The following is a 22517-nucleotide window of genomic DNA, read 5'->3' on the forward strand; positions in this document are numbered from 1 at the left end:
AGGGAGGAGGGAGGGGAGGGATGGGGCGTCCATTAGTTCTATAACTCTCTACTGTTCCAGCGCAGGGGATCTGAGAACTGTCGTGTTGCACTCATTCCGTGAAGTGGTACACACACACACACACACGTACAGACGCATGGGTCATCATTAGCTGTATGGTAGGGGGGGGGCGGATAACGACATGAAGAGGAATTTTTGGAGGCATCAGAGGGGAGGGGAGGTCTCCTGCTCCAGTTGCTGCAGCTCTGGGGGCTTCCTGTCTTTTATTCTCGTTCCCTAGTGGTTTGGCATTGTTTGTTTTGCACCTCTCTTCATCAATGTGTGTGTGTGTGTGTGTGTGTGAGGGATAAGCTAGCTGGGGGGGGGGGAGGGAGGAGTTTGCCAAGGCGATCGTCCACAGCGAAGGGGGGATGGTAGGCAAGTCCACATCAACAGTGATGGCACTCCCCCTTACGCATGTGAACGCGTATCATCTCCTCAGAGGAGATCGTTTTTGAAGCAGAGGTCAGAATAGTGGTGGTGGTGGTGGCGGTCATGGCGAGTCTGTGTGCTGCTGGGATCCTCCTTCTCTGGCGATGTTGTCGACCCCGCCTGCTCTCACTTGTGCTTCCCTGTGCACCTGCTGATTTGCATCGGTGTCGTACGCTACTTCATCGCTGTCCTTTCTGCTGTGTCGTTTTGAATCTCTCTGAGCTTTGTCTGCGGGGGGCTGTGTTTGCGCTGGCAACCCTCTCATGAAAATCTGCCTCTTGCATCTCTTCCGCCCACTTTCCTTCTCCACTCTCTGCGCTTCATTGCGAGAGGTAGCTCCGAAAAAAAAAAGAGTAAAAGGCGGGCGCAACACCTACGCTTCTACTGTTCACTGTGAAATCGCTTTCCACTGGCAATCAAGACGTACACGCGCGTAAGAAAAGAAGGTTGAGGGACATCACATTTGACAAGGATAGGAGTGTGTACACTCATGTCCGAAGAGAAGCCCGCCAATGAGCGCATCCCGCTGGTTCGGCGCGCGTGGGAGCGGTGTGTCGCTCGTCTCCTTCCTCTCTCGCTTACCGGAGCGCCGACGCCGTCGTCGGGCAGCCCTCGCAATGTGGCAGAGGAGAGCTTCCACCGCTTCATTTACGATCGCTACACGGAGCCGCAGCGGCATTACCACACACTCGAGCACCTGGAGGAGATGTTTGGGCAACTTGTCGCTTACGAAGCAGAGCACGGCTGGCACGGCGCATACAGACCAGCGATGGTGGATGACTGCGTCTCACCGTCGCCATTGCCGCTCGAGGGTTTCTCAGCAGCGGACAAAATAGCTCACGAATGGACTGGCACACTTTTACTTCTGTCCGTTTTCTTTCACGACGTTGTGTACGATCCAACTCGCAGCGACAACGAGGAGGCGAGTGCAGCGGTTGCCGTGGAGTTTCTCCAGACGATGCAGCGCGAGAGCGAGGCTTTCAGAAACTCTTCATTGGCAGGAGAATCGGCGTTGAGTGCAGGTGCACATATCAACGTACCCAATTCACTGACTCTGCCTTCCACAAGTTGCGCCACTGGTGCCGAGGGCGATGCGAGTCACGAGAGCTTGCCTTTTTCCTCCTCTGCAGTGCCGTTGCTCTGGGCTGACGCACAGGCGATGCGATTCGTGCGCGACTCCACGATTACATACATACTGAAGACAAAGGAGCATCTCTCAGTGGAGCCAAAGCAGTCGTTGTCCTTGCCACCTTCTGGTCCAGCTGATGTTTTATTGGACGACGCGGGGGTAGGGACTAATGCTCTCCAGGAGAGTCACGACGACCCACTGCATGTGTTTCTGGACTTGGACCTTTCTATCCTCGGACACGTGGACGCCGATACGTATCGCCACCGCTACGCAGAGAACATCCAGCTTGAGTACAGCCACTTCCCCCGTGCCGATTTCTTGAAGGGACGTGTTGACTTCCTCCGCAACTTTCTGCAACACTCACAGTGGTACAAGACGCCCTACTTTTTTCACCGACTCGAGGCGCACGCCCGACACAATGTCACAGAGGAGGTAAAAAGGTTGGCAGCCGAGCTCGCAGAGATGCGGTCGGTGTCGTGAGGCCGCACTTATTTTGACGCCAGGCGATTGTGTGCAAGTAGAACAAGAGAACATCAAGCTAAACTGGGGTCTGATGCCGCATCCACATCAAGCACGCATATATATATATATATATAGTGTGTGTGTGTGTGTGTCTTCTTGCACGTGTGCATCGTGTCTTTGCATGTGTGGCGGCTTTTCAGAGCCAACGCATGGGTGCGTTGTTTAACGTCTCCCTGCGTTCGTAGAGTCACCAGTTGTCTTTCTTTGTACCTGAAGAGTTTCTCCTTCAGCTCCTCACACCACGCGAGTAGTGACCACTGCGCCACTATCCGCACAGCACATTGGCGTTTCCGTGTTTTTCTTCTTTTTCCCCGTTTTTCTCTTTGATACTCGTGCCATCGGCTTGGAGCATAATAGGCGCAAACAGGCGCACAAGCGTTGTTCACTCTTCTCTCCCCTCCACCCCCCTCCCCTCCCCAAGCCACACTCTTCAACAGGGCTTGGAGGTCAAGGTGTCAGTGTGGGGACGAACTTCATACGCACGCGCACACATGCGGGTTGTGCTCCAGCGGTGTCTGTCTTCTCTGCTGCTTTATTTTTTTTTCGGCTCTGAGCAACACGCTGTCTTTCTCATCTCTTTTTCTTGTGTAGGTACGCTTTTTTTTTCTGGCCACCTACACCGGCAGAATAGACGTTTGACATGGTCGATAGGCTCATGCGACGCATCCCCTGTGCACGTATTACAGCACCTCTACTATTTGTGTACGGTTGCTCATTTCACAGGCTATAGTGAAGACAAGAAGGGCTATGGATAGGGAATGCGGACGAAAGACTGTCGTCCCTTCCCTCCCTCCCCTCCCTTCCCTCCCTCCCTTCCCTCCTTCCCCGAAGAGGCAGGTGAACGCGCCAGTCCTTGATGAGCGCGTGTTCAGTTGTGTTCTTTGTCTCGGCGTGTCTATGTGCGTTTTTCTGGAGACCTGTCTGCGTGTGTGTGTGTGCGTGTGTGTTCAACGATCGAGGTTGGGCTTTCTTTGCCCACTATCAATCCGTTTTTCTTTTTCTGTTTGAGAAAACTGTTTTGTCACGTGTTTTACTTGTCGTATTTTATTTATCCACAGGGAAATGCAGTTGGGGACCCCCTATGGCTCTTCACTCCCCTCCCCTCCCCTCTTTCTTTTGTTGTTGTTTTGAGCTGCTTCCCTCTGTTCAGGCCAAGTCCCGCCTATTGACCCCCCCCTCCCTTCTTTTTTGCATGTCCCTCCTCCTCCACCCAGTGAAACCGTACGCTGGAAAGGTAGGTCCCGCCGCACTCTCGCAACAGAGTAGCATGTACAAACAACAACAACACACACGCACACACACACACACATACACACAAAGATATACGGGGATGTGTACTCTACGGTCCAGTTAATATTTACCAGTAGGGTCTTGATCTATGTGGCGCACCATCACGCGCGCACCATCGCACACAGTTCAAAGGACGATCGATCGGGACAGCAATGCGGAGTCGCTCAATAGCCTCCGTACAACAGCTCCTCGTGTTTTTGCAATTGATCTCATTCTCTTTCCCCCTTTCCCTTTCTCTCTGTTTACACACACTCTCCCTTCGGTCTTTCGTTGTAAATGTTTTTCACTCTCTCGCTCTCTGGGTAGGCATCTCGCTACCCAAAGAAACCAGCTTCGCCTTCTTCCCCCCCCCCCCCTGCCCCCTGCCCCCTTCCCCCCTGCCCCCGTCCTCTCCTCCTTCGACACAACCGAAAGCAGATAGCAAACCTCTATTGGAAGCTTACTGTCTTTAGCGAAGCTCAGCGCAATCACACGTCTCCTCACCCCAACTGTCAGTCTTCATTGCCATTAAGGGAGGACGTGACGGTCGAGCCAGGCACACAACCCACGTCTCTTGTACGTCTACCTTCTTTTATTTTTTTTTGTTGTACTGCTCGTCTCTCTTTTTTTTTCTCTCTTGTGTTTTCTTCCTGCTTTTCCCTTTTTTTTTGTGGTTGTTTTCCCCCGTTTCTAAAGGAAAGGAAGGGGGAGCCTCCTTTCTCCACATACACACTCCCTCCCTCTCCCCTCTCCTCCCCATACACATACACACATACACACAGGGTCAGATCACCGTCATAATCATTGTCAGCGTAGTTGAGAAGAGAGCCTCTTACGATCCCACAGCGCTACGCCACCGCTCGTCGATATTTGTCCTTCAGCCAGCGCAGGAAAGTGGTACGACAGCCGACCACATGCTGGGTACCAGTACCCAGTTTGCGAAACATAAACGAGCGCACACACACGCACACACACATATATATATATATTATATATACCACCGCACGAGAGGGGGATAGCTGTTGAAAGGAGGGCTTGTTCACTTGGGGAGTCACTGCAGTGCAAGGACATCCCTGCCGACGCAAACAGTGTGTAAGGGTGTGTGCCCAGTTCTCACGGCGTGTGCTCCAGCGGCGCACTTGCCTTTTTAGTAAAACAACGAAGAAAGACGAAAGCCAGGGAGAGGGACGAGATTCTCGAATCTCCACTGACTAGAGCCAAAGTGCAGGAGGAAAGAAAAAAAAGACGCTCGTGGGCAATGTCCGTAGTTGTGCTCGGCATGTCGCGTCTGCTCGCGCGGACCGACAGCGTTGACAAGATCATCAAGATCATAATTGGTCTCCTCACGGTGATGAGCACGACAGGCTCTCCACGGCAAAAGGAGTGTCTCCGCTCTGCTAGGCAGCTCTCCGAGGTACGCTCCGTTCTGCGCTTGGGGCGACTGTTTGGTCTCACACTCAAGATGAAGTCCCTCGTGGAGCTCTTTGCGGCACAGGGCCTTGAGTGGACGGAACGCAAGAAGTTCGTAGAGTTCTTCAAGGTCATTTTCGACTTCCTCTACGCCGCGGGCGACCACGTTCTTCTAGTCGCCCGAGAAGGGTATCTCGGCGAGGGCATCAATGTGGCACGTCTCCAACACTGTACCGTGACAGTTGGGCTCTGCTGTCACGTCTTGGGCATTTTACACAACCTGCTGGACTTGCGTGACGCCTCTCGAAAGCTCACGTACGACCCGCCGTCGGCAAAGCGGGCGTGCACAAACGCTGCCATCGGCGCAACGCGCGAGGCGGTAGACACAGCAGTGACGTTGTCTCACTGCAGCTATGCAAACAGGGCGTTGCCGCTGGGTCCGCGTCTCGGCGGTGCGTTGGTATGCCTCTCCGGTGGACTTTCTACCTACCTGAACTTCAGGGACAACGCCTAGTTCCTGCTCCCATGACACCACTTGAGCAAGCGGAGAGGGCGTGCGTGTGAATATATGCATATATATATATATATATACCCGTGTATGTGTCTGTGGATGTGTGCTCCCCCCATTCCCCCCTCTCTTTTTCCTCTTGCTCGTTCTTTTCCCCTCTTCCGTGCAGGACATGTTTTCTCTCTTTCGCTTCCCCACCTCCTCGCTCACAGACTCTTCTCAAATTCTCTTATGTAGTGTGTGTGCGCGTGCGTCCGCGACGTTTGCCCTTTTTTCTCTCGCCATCTCCCCGGTTCCCTCTTGCCCTCGGCATGCTTGTCTGGGTACTTCCCCTTTTTTCCAGTGCGTGTGTGTATGTATGGTGCATCTGAAATGTTACAGCCTTGGCTTATGCAACTCTCTGTTTTTTTTTCCGTCGTCTGGGGACAAGACCCACAACCCTCGATCACAGCCCCATCAATTATATCATACCAACGTACACAGGGTTCTCTGGTCAAGTGCGAAGTGAATTACCAACACTCGGGCTCTGGTTGTGCCTTCTCCGCTGGTGTGAATGGCGAGGATTCGACCCTCTTCCGACAAGCGGTGTCTGTGTTTACCCTTGTCACTTTTCGACTCTCTACTCTCTCTCATTACACTGTCTCCCTCCTCCCCCTCTCCTCCTTCCCCCCCCCCCTTCACACACACACACACACACACATCTATATACACATACACATAAACACACAAACACGCGCGCGATTCGCTCACTCTTCTCGTTCCTCAGATTTAGCGCCTCGCCTCTCAGTGCACTTTTGACATCTGAACACACTTTTCATATACACAACCCCGTATACCTTCCACAACCAAACAATTCCTCTTCCCCCTCCTCTTCCTCCTTCCCCCCCCCCTCCCTCCCAAACCACTACCACCACCACCACCATCACTCATCTCATCATTCACCATGAGCGACTTCGATAAGCTGATCAAGCTCCTCGCTCAGACCGATGGCCGCGACAAGATTTACAAGTTCCTCGCTGGTTTCTTCAAGATTCTTGCTGCAGTTGCGGCCAGCAGCCAGGATACGAACGCCAGGGCGTACACCGCCATCGGCAACTCCATTGGTAGCGCTCGCTCCTTGATGCGCATGGGCAAGTTCATTGGTGATATGCCCAAGGTGCAGAAGATCACCGAAGGCGTTCTGGCAAAGGGCGTCGCTGGTACGGAGTGCAAGAAGTTCATCGAGCTATTTCGCACCATTTGCAACTCCCTCTATATAATGGGCGATAACGCCGCCTTCATCGCGAAGCACCAGCTGATTAAGGCGAACGCGAAGTCCATCACGAGCTGCGCTAAGATCGCGCAATTCTGGGGATTCTTCCTTGCCTCCGTGCTGGACCTCATTGCACTTCGTGCTGCCCTGCAGAAGCGTGTATCGGACGTGGCGACGAGCAAGAAGGAAGCCAAGAGTGCTGTCATCAGCTTCACCAAGGATGCCTCTGATGTGCTGGTAACGATGGCCGCCGCTGGCTATCTGAAAAGTGTGTGGAACCCCTCCCCTATCACCACCGGCGCCCTCACATGCGTCTCCGGTGGCGTGGCCACGTATCTCAACTGGAACAAGATCAAGTAGAGTGACAAGAGCACTGCAGGTGACGGCGTGTCACAGAGGACACAACAGTACGCGAAAAAGGGGAGAGGAAAGAAGCCACGGAACGGGGGTGGGTCTGGTGGTGGGTGGTGTATTTCTCAAAGGGGGAAGGGGGAAGGGGGAAGGAAAGAGGGGAAAATCAGTGGGGTCAAGGGAGAAAAAAAAGGAGATGTTGCGCTGTCAGGGGAACCTCCTACCCCCTCCCCAAATCTTTCATGCACACACATACACACTGCTCTCTGAAGCTCACAGGGGACTGTGCAAGAGAGGCGACTGCTTGCGCATGTGTAGGTGAGGTGTTCTCTGCTGCCCATGAACTTACCCCCTTTTCTCCTCCTGCCATCCCCCCCCCCTTCGCCCCCTTCGCCCCCTTCGCCCCTCCCCTCCTTCATGATGGGCCCTTTCGGCCCGTGGCGCTTGCCATTGTGTGCTGCTTTGTTCTCTACGTGTGCCGCCACTCTTTTGTTCTTATTCGTGTGTGCGTGTGTGTGTGTGTGTGTGCGCATGCGTAGGCTCGTGGCATTTTTTTTTCTCTGGTGTTTTGTGCCTACACGGCCGTCGCTTGTAGTCCCTGGACTCTCTTTCCTCCTCTCACAGTGTTTTGTGATCATCTCGTTACTCCCCCCACTTCCTCGGATCTTCCTCGTTCAACACCCGCGCCGTGTGTTTGGGTCTGGGTGGGCATGTGGGGCACGCGTTTCTTCACTATCTCTTCCTCTTTGATTCCCCGCGTGACGTTTGTGTGTGTGGGGGGTGGGAGAGGAGGGGTCGGGTGGGGGTGTTCAGTGTGTCGCACATCTCTGGAGAAGACGGAGAAAAAAGATGCGGCGAAGTGTACCCTGACCACTTCTAACGTCTTGGCAGATTCACTTGAACGTGCGCACCTTCTCTCGCCCATTCGCCCCGTGTGCTTCTGGTCAGAGGTTGAAGGTAGGAAGCGCAGATGGGGAGGGGGTGCAGTGGTGGCTGCACGATAAAACGATGGGATTCCAAAGGCTGGCGGGGGGGGGGCGGGGGAGGGGAGAAGAGAGGGGGCTAACCCCCCCTCTTCCCCCCCCGCCCTGGAGACGGAAAAGAAGATGAGACCACTGAAAAGGAGAGGAAGAGGGGTTTTCGGTGTGCTAGCGAGGCGACAACAGTGGGCGAAGCGTGACTATGGTTGCATTCATATATCCACGCATGGCACAGAGGGGGAAGAAAACGGATCAATTGACACACGCACGCTTGATGCGCGTTTATGAAATGCTGTCTCTTCACTCGCTGTGTGTGTGTGTGTGTGTGTGTGTGTGTGTGACGTGAAGATTGTGGAGGTAATGGTGATTTACATTTTTTTTTACATGCACGCGTACGTGTGCTGTCTCAAACTTTCTTTTTCCCCCACAACACAACGCACACACACAAAAAAAGCCCGTGATGGTGCTGAAGGTGATGTCGATAGTGTAGTGCGTGCCACCGCCTCAAAAAAAAAAGAAGATACAAATGGAAAAAAAAGAACAAAAACAACAACAAAAAGAAGCACTTGTGATTTGACTTCATGTTGTCACATGGTGGTGTCTGCCCTGGCGCTCCCCCTTTTTTCTCTTGCCTTTCTCTGAACTCCCCTCGTACTCCCCAGACTGAAGATATAAACACACACACACTTCATGTCTATGTTACTGATCGGTTTCCCTGTTTCTCTCGAGTTTCTGTCTTAGTGTGTGTGTGTGTGTGTTTTCTTCACTCCTCACCATCACCCTTTCTTCGAGGCTCTTAAAGCCTCGACACCCCCAAAAAAGGGGTGGACCCCCGGCGTAGTGTTTTTTTTTTTCTGTGTAAATGCACATTAGTGTTGGCGTATAGGTGTACGCACCACGTGCATGCGCGCATGGCCTGCTCATATATACCTATACATATGCGCGTCTCTGTGTGTGTGTGTGTGTCTGTATTTGTCACTTGTCTGTTGATCTGTCATTTAATTAGATTTCAGATGTTCTCCTTTTTTTTTTCAGGTTTGAGTCTCTGTGCATACTTGTGTGTGTGTGTGTGTGTGCACGAATGACTTCTCTCCCCCTTGTTTCCCCCTGTTTTTTCCCTTGTTTTTCCCCCTGTTGTTGTATCTCTCAGACACCCACACACATACCTGCACCTCCCTCGCTTTCTCCCCTCCCCCTTTCTCCCCCGCCTCTGCCCCTTTTGCCCATTTTCGTCTTCCATCTTTGTTCCCCTTCGCTCAATGTTCCCTCTCTCGATCGCGTCTCGTGTGTTCCCTGCCAAACGGCGCATCTTTTTTTTCCTCGTTTTTGTTTTCAGTATGTCACTGGGTGGAAGGGAGAGGAGGGAAAAGATATTCTCTCTTCCCCCCCCCCTTCCTCCCATCTTGTGCACGTGTGATCGTCGTTGTTTTTTTTTTTTGTGTGTGTGTGTGTGATTTTTTCTTGACCTGCATATGCGCATAGAAACGAAAGATGGCGGGCGGGAGAGAGAGGCTGAGGTTCGTGCCACCACCTACGTCTGCAGAGTGGTGGCACATAGAAGCCTGAGGCTGATGTACATCCTCCAAAATGCATCAAAGGGGACACGAGGGGATAGGGGGGCAGAGCAAAAAAAAATGAGATAAAGAAAAAGCATACACACACGCGCGCACACAAATAGGATGGGGAGGGGGGCAGGCAACCCGCATATATGCGAAAGTTTGGTGCGTGTGAGCTTATGTGGAGTCAAGCGTGACGACGGTGATTGCTATGTAGGAAGGGAGCGATGCTGAGGAGGACGTGGGTCAACCTTGCTTACTCTGCGGAGCTCATTAGCCCATGCGCTCCGTGGTCCCCTACAACTGGGAAGTGCTTCGACGCGTACACGGGAGCATACACTCGTCCTCAAGCGCCCAAGAAGACGGTCTGTGTGTGTAGTGTGGGGGGGGGAGGGGAGGGGAAGGAGGTAACGCGAAAGAGAAAGCGAAACGGGCGGCGGAGCGCAAAACTGTCATGAGGTGGATTGGTAGCAGCGACGATGGTGTGCAGTCACACACTGCATGTGGAGGCGGCAGGGGGCAACACCGGCAGGTTCAGCTGCGCGGACACCTTTATTTTCCTCCTGTGTCTCGCCTGTTCGTTGTTACCTTCTCGCTGTATGCACCACTCCTGCTATAAAAAAAAAATGGTGACGTCAAAGCACTAATGAGGTGACGGGCGCGAACATACATACATACATACACACACACCAAAACATGCACATGCACATTTGCAAGAACACGCAACGAAACTCACAAAAAGGAAACGGGGGTGCTTCTGGGGGGGGGTGCGAGTAGCCAAAAGGGGAAGTGGGGAGAGGGGAGGGGGGCATCGTCGACACCGCCTCGCAGCGAGTTTGCGGGCTGTCCTTGAATCCTGGCTGATACCTCCTCAAGTGCATCCATAGACGCGGGTGTCTATTCTCAGGGACACCGACTCGTGTATGCCTCTGTGTGTGTGGTTTCTGCATGCCTCGCACATTGCAGCCACGGAGGGCGTGCTTTCTCTGTATATATATATATATATGTGTGTCTATACACTCACACGTGTAAAACACAGAGGTTTCTAGACGTTTTTTTTCCAGTTCTTTATCTGTGTGCTGCGCCCGTCTTGTGGACGCTTCATTCACTTGCAATTTGTCCTCCTCTTTTCGGCTACGTTTTTTTTTCTTTTCGGTACCTCCTTTGGCTTGTTGAACGTGTGGCCTCCCCTCTATTCTGCCTCCTGCTCTTTTATCACACATCCCTACACACGCAGTAGGGAGGCAAGGTCACATCTCTCTTCATTCTCTCTCGCCCCCTCATGTCCCGAGGAACTCTCAATCCAGAGGTGAGCTGTGTAGTTGCTCTTCCCACACGGCTCTACCCATCCCTACTGTTTCGCAAAGGAGGGACAACAGGCACCACCGGCAGCATATCCGGCTTAGGTGGTTATGGTAGTGGTGCAGCAGCATGTCAGGGTACACCAAGGGAAGTGGTAGTCCCCGGCGTGATCCTAGAAGTGCGTCGCCTGTGGCAGCCGCCATCGGTCGCCACCGCCTCCTGGGCCGACACAGACGCCATACCACCGAGTGTCTCATCGCCCAGCGCCACCTCTTCTATACTGGAGAGGGGATCGCATGTGAACCACTGTGCTGTCACGTCGAGCGCTGCAGGGTTACCTGAGGACACGGCGGCTGATGCAAACAACTGCGGCGCGCCTCTGTACGCCTTCGTGCGGGTCAAAGAGACGGACCACCGACTGAGTGCGTGGTTTGACGTGAGCGCTGTCTACGTGAAGACGGCGGTGGCGCAGTCCGCGTTTTGGCACCTTGCCGAGGATGCAGCGGCCCCTGCACCCCCGGCGGATACGACTGCGGCGCCGTATGGGCTGGCTGATGACATGGTCCGTTTGTCAAACGTCCTGCACCACCCGTGGCTGAGCAGCGTGTACGTGGAGGTAACTCCTGGCATGGCCCGCACCCGACGTGCTCGTCGCCAGTTGGACTACTTCGAGGAGCGGCTCCTGCGAGACTGCCGCACCCCGACCACGGTGCGCTACTTTGTATATCTGAACACCTACATCTTCGCCCCTTGGTACTACGCACCGTTTGGCCTCCTGAACAGTGAGTATGACCCGATGCTGCCGTGGAGGAGGACGGCGGGTGTGTCGGCCGGCGCGACTTCTGCCTCTCTCCCAGCGGGCCGGGGGGCTGTCACCTCCACCGGCTCGTCAGCCGAAGTGGAGCAGCAGCCTTTCATCCGGGATGCATTTCTGTGCCCCTTCTCCCTCCGGATTTACTCGACCTACGAGCAGATGCACTACGAGACCCGCACCTACCGCGCGGGTCGCCTGCGTCCGCCGGGCGAAGAGATGTACCGCGACGAGGTGCGCGGCCTCTCCCTCTTCAAGGTCAACGGCAGTCAGCACGTCACCTACTGCCGCCACCTCTTCCTCATTGGTAAGTCGTTCCTGGAGAACAAGCTAGCCGGTCACGACGTGCATAACTACTACTTCTATGTGCTCTGCCTGCACCACCGCTACTTCCCCGACTACGTCTCTGATCCCTCTGCTATGTACTTCGCCGGCTTCTTCACCTGGGAGAAACATGTGAGCGAGTACAACTTGGCCTGCATCGCGACCTTGCCATGCTTTGGTCGTCGCGCCAGTCGTCCGCGGCCAGCGGCGCCGCCTGATGGCGTGGCCACAGGCACTTCGTCACCGCCTCCCGTTCTTCGCCATCTTGGCCAGTTCATGATTGCTGCGAGCTACGAGCTTGCCTACCGCCGCAAGCAGATTGGCACCCCGGAGAAGCCCCTCTCTGACTTGGGTGCCATAGCGTATCAGCACTTTTGGCGCCGCGCCATTGTGCGGTGGATGAAGGAGACACTGAACGCGATGCGGCGGGCCGCTGCGGTGTGCGTCGACACGGACGACGTGGAGAAATCGGTCCGCAAAGGAGCGCAAGGTGGCACACCGGCTGAGTGCCAAGGGGCCCACAGTTCAGGAAAGGATGCGTCTATTGGCTGCGACGCCGACTGTCCGTCTGTGGGGGTGGTCATTCTTGTGCCAGGGGACGGGACAGGGTCGACACAGCACGGTGCCGATGGCAATTGCTCCGGCGAAAACAAAGCGACGCTTCATGAACACCGTTCGAAAGCGCCAGCATCAGCACGCAAGCGCTTCCGCGCCGACACGAGTGCGAAGCACGGGAAGAGTGTGGTCAACGACGAAGAGGCGCGATCGCCCTCCTGGCATAGCAAGTTGTCACTTGCGACCACCGCCCCTCCGTTTTCGACCAAAAAGGGGGTTTCCGATCTCAACGCAGCCGCTCAGTCTCCGACGGGCAGCTCGCCGACTACAGGGGCGGCTGCTTTTACACAGCGGACTACAATTCATGAAATCGCCACGGCTGTGCGCCTGGAAGAGGCTGACGTGCTCACGACCTTGCTGGGCATGGGTGTGCTCCATCGCAGCAGTGAGGACCGCGGTGTTCAGCTTCTCCTGCCGCAGCGGTACGTAGATTGGATGTACGACGAGCTTCTCCGCTGGGAGAGCAGCGTCGAGCATGCCGTTTTTCAGTCCGCTCTTCTCAAGTCCCGCGGCTCGTATACCTATGCACGTTGATTGCCCCCCCGGCTGTTTCTGGATCTTTCTCCTCCTCTTGCCCAAGTCTCACGGCTACGCTGGGGGTGCGCTGCTCAAGAGCGCCATCACTCTCTGCTGAGGAGATGAGCGGCTCTTTATCTTCACCGTTCCAAGAAGAGATGAGGAGGAAGGAGGGTCTGAAAAGACTCGAACTTGGCAGCAAAGAGCATCGTAGTATTTCTGCTGCCAGTCTTTTGGTTGTGTCGTACTTGACCATGGCAACGCTCTCTCTTCCCCACCTACGCTCATTTTCTTTCTCTGCCCTTTACGGAGATGAGCGGGCCTGCGCATTTCGTTACTTGCCTCCTTCTGTTCCTGCGCATGCGATGAAGTGCTTTCAGGCGATCAACGGGGCCAGCCAGAGACATCGAAGAGTGCGGATGCACATGCTTCTCTTCCCCTCATTGCCCCTCCCTCCGTTTTTTTTTTCACCATTACTTCCTCCTTTTGCTTCACTCCATCTCTGCACCCTCTTTTTGATTTGTGCACCTGGCTTGATATCTTCCCCCCCCCCCCTCCCCCCCAAGACGCCGATTGCAACAGGTATTCAGCGGCTGTACACACACACACACACACACACACACACACATACATACAGATCGAAACTCACGGACCGCCGACACCCCGCCCCCGCTCGATCGTTTTCGGGCTGTTGAGTTGGGATTGTCTCGCCACATCCATAGACCCCTACACATACTTACAGCTACGCTAAGGCGTACCAAATACATACATACACGGATAAACATAGGCGGCACAGAGGGGTGTGCCCAAGGCGAGAAGATGGGCAAAACAGTGGAGCAGATTTACCAAAAGAAGACGCAACATGAGCACATTCTCACACGTCCTGACATGTATATCGGCACGATCGAGCCTGTAACAGATGATATTTGGGTCTATGATGACGCAGAGAATATCATGAAGCAGCGCAAGTGCACCTGGACTCCCGGGCTGTACAAGATCTTCGATGAGATACTGGTCAATGCGGCAGACAACAAAGTACGCGACCCACTCGGTCAGACTGTCATTCGGGTGTGGGTGACAGAGAGCTATGTGCGTGTGTACAATAACGGCGAGGGCATCCCCATCCAGAAGCACCGTGAGCACAATCTGTGGGTGCCGGAGATGATCTTTGGGCATCTCCTCACCTCCTCAAACTACAATGACGAGGAGGCGAAGGTGACGGGCGGTCGAAACGGCTTCGGTGCAAAACTGACGAATGTCTTTTCAAAACAGTTCGAGGTGGAGACCGTACACAGCCGCTCCCATAAGAAGTTCTACATGAAGTGGACAAACAACATGCTGCAGCACGATGACCCTGTTATTGTGCCGTGCGACAGTGCCGACTACACCATGGTCACCTTCTACCCCGACTTTGCGCGCTTCCATGTCGACAACTTCAGCGAGGACATGCTACTTTTGATGAAGCGGCGCGTGTACGACGTGGCGGGGTGCACGGACAAGACACTCAAGTGCTTTTTGAATGACGAGCGCATCGCCTGCAGCACCTTCCCAGAGTATGTCGATCTCTACCCTACTATGGGCGAGGAGAAGAAGGCTGCGAGCTACTCGCGTGTGAATGACCGGTGGGAGGTGTGTGTGCGGGTGTCAAACATTGGACCGCAGCAGGTAAGTTTTGTCAACTCAATAGCTACCACCCGCGGTGGTACTCATGTCAAATACGTGATGGATCAAATCATCGCCAAGGTGGTGGAGCAGGCTAAGAAAAAGAAAAAGACAGACGTGAAGCCGCACATGATTAGGCCGCACATTTTTTTATTTGTCAACTGCCTCATCGAAAACCCCGGCTTCGACTCTCAAACGAAGGAGACACTCAACACCGTCAAGGGCAAGTTTGGCAGCACGTGCGATCTGCCCAACAGCATCATCGACTACATCATGAACTCCGGCATCGTCGAGCGCTCAGTCGAGATGGCGAATAGCAAAATCGCAAAAGAGATGGCGTCTAAGATGAAGTCGTCGGACCGAAGGCAAATCTTGGGCATCCCGAAGCTCGACGACGCCAACGAGGCCGGTGGCAAGAACAGTCACCGCTGCACACTGATCCTCACAGAGGGTGACTCGGCCAAGACGCTCTGCACGGCTGGCTTGGCAGTGAAGGATCGCGACTACTTCGGTGTATACCCGCTTCGCGGGAAGCCCCTCAACGTGCGCGAGGCGTCGCTGAAGAAGTTGGCGGCCTGCGAAGAAATTCAGTGCGTCATGAAGATTATGGGGCTCGACATTCGGCAAAAGTACGAGAGCGCAGACGGCCTGCGCTACGGTCACCTCATGATAATGTCCGATCAGGACCACGACGGGTCACACATCAAAGGGTTGCTCATCAACTTCATTCACTGCTTCTGGCCAAACTTGCTGCGGGTTCCTGGCTTCCTTCAGCAGTTCATTACCCCGATTGTAAAGGCCCGGCCAAAGGGTCGCGGTGGGGCAGGCAAGGCGATTTCCTTCTTCTCCATGCCGGACTACTTCGAGTGGAAGCGGGCGGTTGGCGACAACCTGAGCAACTATCAAATTCGCTACTACAAGGGTCTCGGCACATCTGGTGCCGAGGAGGGCCGAGAGTACTTCGAGAACATTGACCGCCACCGCCTCAGCTTCGTGGAGCAGGAGAGGAGCGAGGAAGACCGCATTGTCATGGCATTCGGCAAGGACCGCGTTGAGGACCGAAAGGAGTGGATCACGAACTTCAAGGCTAACGTGAACGTGAATGAGTCGATGGACTACAACGTGCGCCAGGTGTCGTATCGCGACTTTGTGGACAAGGAGCTTATTCTTTTCTCCATTGCTGATTGCGAGCGCAGCATCCCGAGCGCGGTTGACGGTTTCAAGCCCGGGCAACGCAAGATCCTGTTCTCATGTTTCAAGCGCAACTTGGTGAACTCCATTAAGGTGGTGCAGCTCGCCGGTTACGTCTCGGAGCACTCCGCGTACCACCACGGTGAGCAGTCGCTCGTGCAGACGATTGTCGCAATGGCGCAGGACTTTGTGGGCAGCAACAACGTACCGCTGCTGCGCAAGGATGGCCAGTTCGGTACGCGTCTACACGGTGGCAAGGACCACGCTGCGGGCCGCTACATCTTCACCCGGCTCATGCAGGTTGCCAGGGCTATCTTTCACCCTGCCGACGACTTCGTGGTGGAGTACAAGGACGACGACGGTCTCTCTGTGGAGCCCTTCTTTTACGTTCCGATCATTCCGATGGTGTTAGTGAATGGCACTACTGGCATTGGCACTGGGTTCAGTACGAGTATTCCGAACTACAACCCATTGGAGATCATCAGCAATCTGGAGCGCCTCATGCGGGGCGAGGAGGTGCAGAAGATGCATCCGTGGTACTTTGGCTTCACCGGAACCATAGAGGAGAAGGAGCCAGGCAAGTTTGTTTCTCACGGTAAATACGAAATACGTCCCGATGGGATGATCTCCATTACAGAGCTGCCGATCGGCGTGTGGACGCAGGTCTACAAGAAATTTTTGGAGGAGCTACGAGAGAAGGAACTCGTGGTGCAGTACCGCGAGCACACAACAGATGTGACTGTGGATTTCGAGGTGTTTCTGCACCCCCAGGTGCTGGAGCAGTGGATGACGCAGGGGGTCGTGGAGGAGCGGTTGCAGCTGAAGGAGTACGTGCACGCAACAAACATCATCGCTTTCAACAAGGAGGGCCAGATCACCAAGTATTTGGATTCGGAGTCTGTGCTCAAGGAGTTCTACCTCGTGCGCCTCGACTACTACGGGAGGCGCAAGCTTTATCTCTTGGGTGAACTGCGCCAGCTGACGAGCAAGCTAGAGAACATGGTGCGTTTTGTGCGCGAGGTGGTGGAGGGAACGCTCGTCGTGACAAAGCGCAAAAAGAAGGAGTTGCTCGATGATTTGCAGCAACGCCGGTATCTTCCTTTCCCGCCACAAACGAAGAAAAAACTTTCGTCGACAACAGTGGTGGATGAGGGGGAGGAGGGGCTGGACGAGAGGGGAGCGCCCACCAGCCAGAACGAAGAGGATGTGCTGGGTATGGGGAGCGCTACGGATGGCGGCGCCGGCGAAGATGCCACAGAGTCGCCGGAGGTGCGACGTGCCACTCGAAACTATGACTATCTGCTTGGCATGAAGCTGTGGAGCCTGACCGCCGAGATGATCGCGCGGCTGGAGGCGCAGCTGGCGCGGGCACTCCACGACACCGCCAGGATGGAGGCCCGCACGCCAAAAGAGATGTGGATGGAGGACCTTCAAGTGTTGCGCGCCAAGTTGGAGAGCTTCTACGCTGAGCGAGAGGCGGAGATTGCCACGATCCAACGCAAAAAGGTGAAGAGGCCGATTGATGCGCGGCGACTACGTGTGCCGATCTTGTCTGACAAGGCACGCTCTCTGCTTCAGAAGGACGCGGAGAAGGCGCTGAAGACAGGCGGTGGCGGTCGCCGTGTGGCCGGCGGCGAGGACGCGAGCGTCGGTGGGGTCTCAGTGGCCGCCAGTGGGGCCGCGCGACCGAAGCCGAAGAGGGCGGCAGTGAAGCGGCGACGCAAGAAAGACAGTGACGACGACGACGACAGTGACTCGGATGAGGACTGGATGCTCGAAAGCAGCGGCGACGAGGGCGAGAACATCGTTGGTATGGGTGACACCGGGGCGCCGCCGATGCCTAAACAAGCCGTGGGAGGCGGCTCCCCAAAGAGTTCTGTCGCAGCCTCGAAACGCAGCACAGTCTCGAGGCCACGCAAAAAGTTGCATAACGGCGACGACGAAAACTCAAGTGACGGCTTTAAACCTGTGAGGCGCAGGCCTAAAAAGGAGGCGACATCGTCTGCTGCTGCTGCCGCCAGTGCGCCTCCCATGAAGACTTCGGGAGATGACTTTGACCTCGACGGCTTTGGACTCGACGCACTCGCCTCGGCGTCATCGACCGGCGCGGTGCCGAAAAAGACGACGGCGGCGCCGGCTCTGTCAATGGGCAGCGCAGCGAGTGCTAGAAAGCCCACCGTTGAGGCCGACGATGATGACCTCCTTCTGCTTGGGATTGGCAAAGCGAGTTTAGACAAGACCTCACAGGTCGCTGCGGGAAACAGCAAGAGGAGCACCGCCGCCACTGCGGTCCCCCCCGCAAAGCCGCGCGCTAAGCCAGCCGTTCGACGGCGTCGTCGCCATAGCAGCGATTCGAGCGCTTCTGATGACGACGACACCAGTGATGAGTCCGCGTCGTCATCAGAGGATTCCGTCTCGCCTTCTTCCGAGTCCGGGTCAGACTACAGCTTCAGTGACTAGAAGTGGTGGGTGCCTTACGACAAACGAGAACATTACTAAGGTGTTTCTGTTCTATCTCGAGCGCTCTTTGCATCTTCACATCCCGAAGTCCCCCCCTTCCCTCCACTCAGAGGTGTGTGTGTGTGCGTGTGTGTACATTCAAACACCCTTTGAACACTCAATTAACGTGTACGTACACACGTAAGGCAGATCCACCGTTCTTGACCCCCTCTTCCATTATCACATTCTCCGTTTTTTTTTCTGTGTTGGCGTACGGGTCTCTTCCCCCTCCCCTCTCCCCCCTTCCCTTCGCTCACTCACTCACACGCTCTTCTGTTCTTTTTCGTGCAGCTTCCCAGTTCACAACCGGCGTACTTTTTTTTTTGTCACCGCCGCGTCCATTGGGATGCACAGGGCCACGTTTGCAGAATTTAACCCGCTTTGTCGAGGTGCAACAGCAGCGGGAGCGATGAAGTGATTCAGCGGATGCTGTTGAGCTCCGAGAGCCAACAGATGAAAGTGGGCTCCATCACCTTATACACACACGCACAGAAACAAAAAAGGGGTGAGGTAGCGAGGGTATTCGGCGGAGACTGCACAATTGTGCTACAGAGCACCTTTCGCTTCGACGCAGAGGGGGTGCCATATGTCTTCTCTTCACCCCTGTGTCCCCCCCCCCCCCCTCCCCCTGCAAGCCGTTTACTTTGTGCTGCTCATCGTGGACCCTTGTACGTGTGTACATACCCCCACTCGTTTCCTACTGTCCCACTTCTGTTGTTTTTTCTCTTCTTCTTTTCCGCGTACTCTCACACGGGTTCACGTGAAGTAGGATTTGTATGTGTATGTAGACATATTCTGGGTTGCGTTTCTATTAATGGACACCACAGCTGTACGTCGCGGGGTCGTCGACCGCGGCGACCGGCAAGGGGCGAAGCTGATCGCCGTGATCATCGGCGAGGTGCTCTTGCCAGCACACCAGCACAGAGGGCACGCCACCGTCGTTGGACCTCTAAGCCCCTTAAGTCCCTCACCCCGCCTCCCGGCTGCGCTTTTGCCGGTGTGCAACACCCCTGTGATCGACTACTTGCTTGAGAATTTGGTGGCAAACGGGGTCGATGAGGCCACCATCCTGCTCAACTCGTCTTCTACACCGAGGACGGTTGCGCACCTCTCTGAGTGCCGCACGGAGCGTGGAAAGCCGTGGATGCTAAGCGATTCCATACATGTGACGGTGGTGGAATGCGCACGTCGAATTTCTACTCTGGCGGATGCCGTTGACGAGATACGAGAGCGTAACGTCGTTCCACAACACGGCTCTTTCCTACTGGTCCCCATCGACACCGTTTCCTCCTTTACGAACCTACGCGCGCATTATCACACCCACTTGGAGCGTGTGCGCAAGGTGGGCAAGTATGCGGCTACGCTGCTGTGCGTCTCCTCTCGCCCCGCTCTTGCGGCGGCCCTGCGCAACTCCCTGGTGAACCACCTCGCTGAAGCAGAGGAGGTCGGCATTCAGTCCCCCACCGGGGGAGGTGGCTGCCACGGTGTCCTTAGCATCCAGCAGACATCGGACATGCTGAGGCTTCGCAGCTACTCCGCCCCAGTGCTGCCGCGGGAGCGCCACACCATGTTCGTCCTCAACAAAGCAACGCAGGTGGTAACGTACATGGCACGCTTCGAAAGCGGCGAGGAAGCCCCTGAGCCGCCGGCGGTGGTGTTCAACAGCAGTGCGCCGCAGTCAGTGCGTATGGACCTCATGCCGACCGGCTATGTATTTTGTTGCTGCGAAGCGCTCTCCCTAATTGAATTTCACATTCGTGACCTCTACAGCTTTCTTAGCACTTCGCTGCTGGGTCAGGTCGAGATCTACGGCAACGTCTTTGGCCTCATCGAGTTGCCTTCATCCTCGGCGGTGGTGGAGCCGATAAACAGCCCGGAGGCGTACATTCAGTGTAACCTCGATGTTTGCGCCCGTCGATTGTTTCCGATGACCCGGGAGAGCTGCTTTGCAGAGGAGCTGGCCAAGTATGCCGTCTCTTCAACGTGCGAAACCGTCTACCTTCACACCACCGCCAAGTGTGCGAGTAGCAGCCTCACAGGCCCAAATGTAGTAGTAGGCGAGGAGGTGACCGTGCCAAGCTCGGTGGAGCTGGCCGGCACAATTCTCGGCTCCCGCGTCGAATTGGGCGATGAGGCTTCGTTGCGCAGCTGTGTCGTGATGGAGGGCGCGCGGATCGGGCGTCGGTGTGTGCTGCAGGGGTGTCTGATCGGACCTCACGCAGTGATCGGTGATGGCGTGGAGCTATCTCATGTCATTGTGGGGGAACACTGCATATTAGACGGGGTAACCGCCGGCGGCGTGCCGCTCGTAGTCCAGCATGAGGCAATCGAGTGTGACGTGGAGAGCATAGTCAACTCAGACGGCCACGCCATCTCAAGAGGTGACGAGGGTGAGGGGGGGCCGTCCACCTCAGCCCCTTCTAGCAGCAGCGGCAGTCGCGGACGCGCGGTAGATCACAGGACGGACACACTGCTCACTGGCGTCAACGGCCGCGGCCACGCACTGGGGGGCCGCTACGTCAGCAACCTTCTCCCAACCGTCGCGCTCTTCACGGAAGACCCCGTGGCACGCCAAACACAGAGCGATGATGATGACAACTCCTCCGAGGAGGACGACGAGCAGGGGCTGTTTCGCCGGAGCATTCAGCGCCACGTCCAGGTGGCACTTCTGCAGCCGTCCCGCATCGAATCTAGCAGCTACGACATGTCCACCCTCTGCCTCTCTAGCGGCTTCGGCTACCCAGAGCTGTGCGAGATCGTTACGGAGCTGCTCGTGGAACACTTGCTCAGCACCCACCGCGACAAGTCCCCAGCGGACATGGTGGAAGCCGCACGAGAAATGTTCTGCACGTGGTGCCGGCCGTTCTACAACAATTTCCTTTCCAAGAACCAACAGCCGAACGTGGACGCGATGGTCGCCACGCTTGAGGGGCTCTGCGGCGCCATCGGCGGCGAGAACTGCCCGCTGCGCTGCTACGGCCCGCAGCTGGTGGAGATTCTTTACTACGGCTGCGAGGACGACCTCTACAATGAGCGCGGATACTGCATTGTGAGTGGCGAGAGCTTGATCGCTTTCGATGCAGAGATGGAGCACCGGCGGCAGGTGCTGCAGCGATACACTGGCTTCAACGGTGGCCAGAAGAGGAAAAGTGGCGCTGCAAGGGTCTCGAGCAGCGACTCTGACACCACATCTACCAGTAGTAGTAGCAGCGGCGACGACGAATCGCGTGACCTGCACGAGGAAGGCAAGGTGCTGGTGGCCGTTAGCTGCCACGGCTTCATTATGGGTGTGAAGGACTTCCTCGACGCCGAATAAGGCGGCGGCGGTGGAGGAAAAGGGCGGGTGCTGGTCAAGGAGGCACATGCTGGGACCGGACGTGAGATGAAGCGAGTAACAGAGAATGGGGAAGAGGAGAGCGAGAGAGAGAGCTGTGGAAGTAGGTTGGCCGGAGAGGGGAGGAAGGGAAAAGAAGGTTGAGCAAGAGGGAAGAAGGGGGTGCGGTTGCATATATATATATATATATATGTGTGTGTGTGTGTACATGGATGCATAGGCATGCATAGGTATGCAAATACACGACGGGAAGAAATCTCACTTCATTTTTTCGCCCCTCCTTTTCTCCTCCTCCTCCGTCTCCCCCCTGCTGAGTACACACACACACACACACACACACACACACACACATAGTATGGCTTCATAAGAAGGCTTACGTGTACGCTAACACCACTGATTGTGATTACCACACGCCTACCCGTCTTTCTCGCATTGGCCTCAGTCTCCCCCCCTCTATGGCGTATGCACAAATACACACATTCTCGTACCCCACGCGCACTTTCTCGCCCTCTCTCATTGATTGTCCCCTCCCCCTCCCCTTCCCCCCTCCTGCCGCGGGGGTGGTGGTGGTGGTCGGAACGGTTCTTTGGTAAATAAAAAGGAGAAAAAAGGGGGAGAAAAAAGCCGAATTGTGTGTGTGTGGTGTAAAGCGCAAATGTACCTCCATGTTTAACGCCAATGAACTCCCCCCGCCTCCCCCCGCCTCCACATACAGTAAAAAACAAAAGTATTTCCTCCTCTTCAAGGAAGGGTTGTGGACCAGAGGAAGGGGGGGGGAGTCCAACTCAAGCATCAAGTGGGTGTGCTGTGTGCTG

The 22517-nt window shown here is 55.4% G+C and overlaps 6 protein-coding genes across 6 annotated transcripts; all 6 read left to right on the plus strand.

Annotated features, from left to right (window-relative positions):
• Nucleotides 1-961: 961 nt before the first annotated feature.
• On the plus strand, nucleotides 962-2080 carry JKF63_03650 (uncharacterized protein; the record flags this gene model as incomplete). Its single annotated transcript, XM_067899651.1, has 1 exon — nucleotides 962-2080. One exon carries the CDS (start codon nucleotides 962-964, stop codon nucleotides 2078-2080), a length of 1119 nt encoding a protein of 372 aa, XP_067755890.1.
• A 2569-nt stretch (nucleotides 2081-4649) lies between these two features.
• JKF63_03651 (uncharacterized protein) lies at nucleotides 4650-5315 on the plus strand (the record flags this gene model as incomplete). The annotated part of the gene is made up of 1 exon (XM_067899652.1): nucleotides 4650-5315. One exon carries the CDS (start codon nucleotides 4650-4652, stop codon nucleotides 5313-5315), a length of 666 nt encoding a protein of 221 aa, XP_067755891.1.
• A 937-nt stretch (nucleotides 5316-6252) lies between these two features.
• JKF63_03652 (uncharacterized protein) lies at nucleotides 6253-6921 on the plus strand (the record flags this gene model as incomplete). Its single annotated transcript, XM_067899653.1, has 1 exon — nucleotides 6253-6921. The coding sequence occupies one exon, from the start codon at nucleotides 6253-6255 to the stop codon at nucleotides 6919-6921; it is 669 nt and encodes a 222-aa protein (XP_067755892.1).
• A 3809-nt stretch (nucleotides 6922-10730) lies between these two features.
• Nucleotides 10731-13034, plus strand: JKF63_03653 (uncharacterized protein; the record flags this gene model as incomplete). Its single annotated transcript, XM_067899654.1, has 1 exon — nucleotides 10731-13034. One exon carries the CDS (start codon nucleotides 10731-10733, stop codon nucleotides 13032-13034), a length of 2304 nt encoding a protein of 767 aa, XP_067755893.1.
• An 801-nt stretch (nucleotides 13035-13835) lies between these two features.
• On the plus strand, nucleotides 13836-18329 carry JKF63_03654 (uncharacterized protein; the record flags this gene model as incomplete). The annotated part of the gene is made up of 1 exon (XM_067899655.1): nucleotides 13836-18329. One exon carries the CDS (start codon nucleotides 13836-13838, stop codon nucleotides 18327-18329), a length of 4494 nt encoding a protein of 1497 aa, XP_067755894.1.
• An 853-nt stretch (nucleotides 18330-19182) lies between these two features.
• On the plus strand, nucleotides 19183-21684 carry JKF63_03655 (uncharacterized protein; the record flags this gene model as incomplete). The annotated part of the gene is made up of 1 exon (XM_067899656.1): nucleotides 19183-21684. One exon carries the CDS (start codon nucleotides 19183-19185, stop codon nucleotides 21682-21684), a length of 2502 nt encoding a protein of 833 aa, XP_067755895.1.
• Nucleotides 21685-22517: the final 833 nt, after the last annotated feature.

The sequence above is a fragment of the Porcisia hertigi genome, chromosome 28 (genome assembly GCF_017918235.1).
Source record: "Porcisia hertigi strain C119 chromosome 28, whole genome shotgun sequence".
In the NCBI taxonomy this organism is placed as follows: Eukaryota; Euglenozoa; class Kinetoplastea; order Trypanosomatida; family Trypanosomatidae; genus Porcisia; species Porcisia hertigi.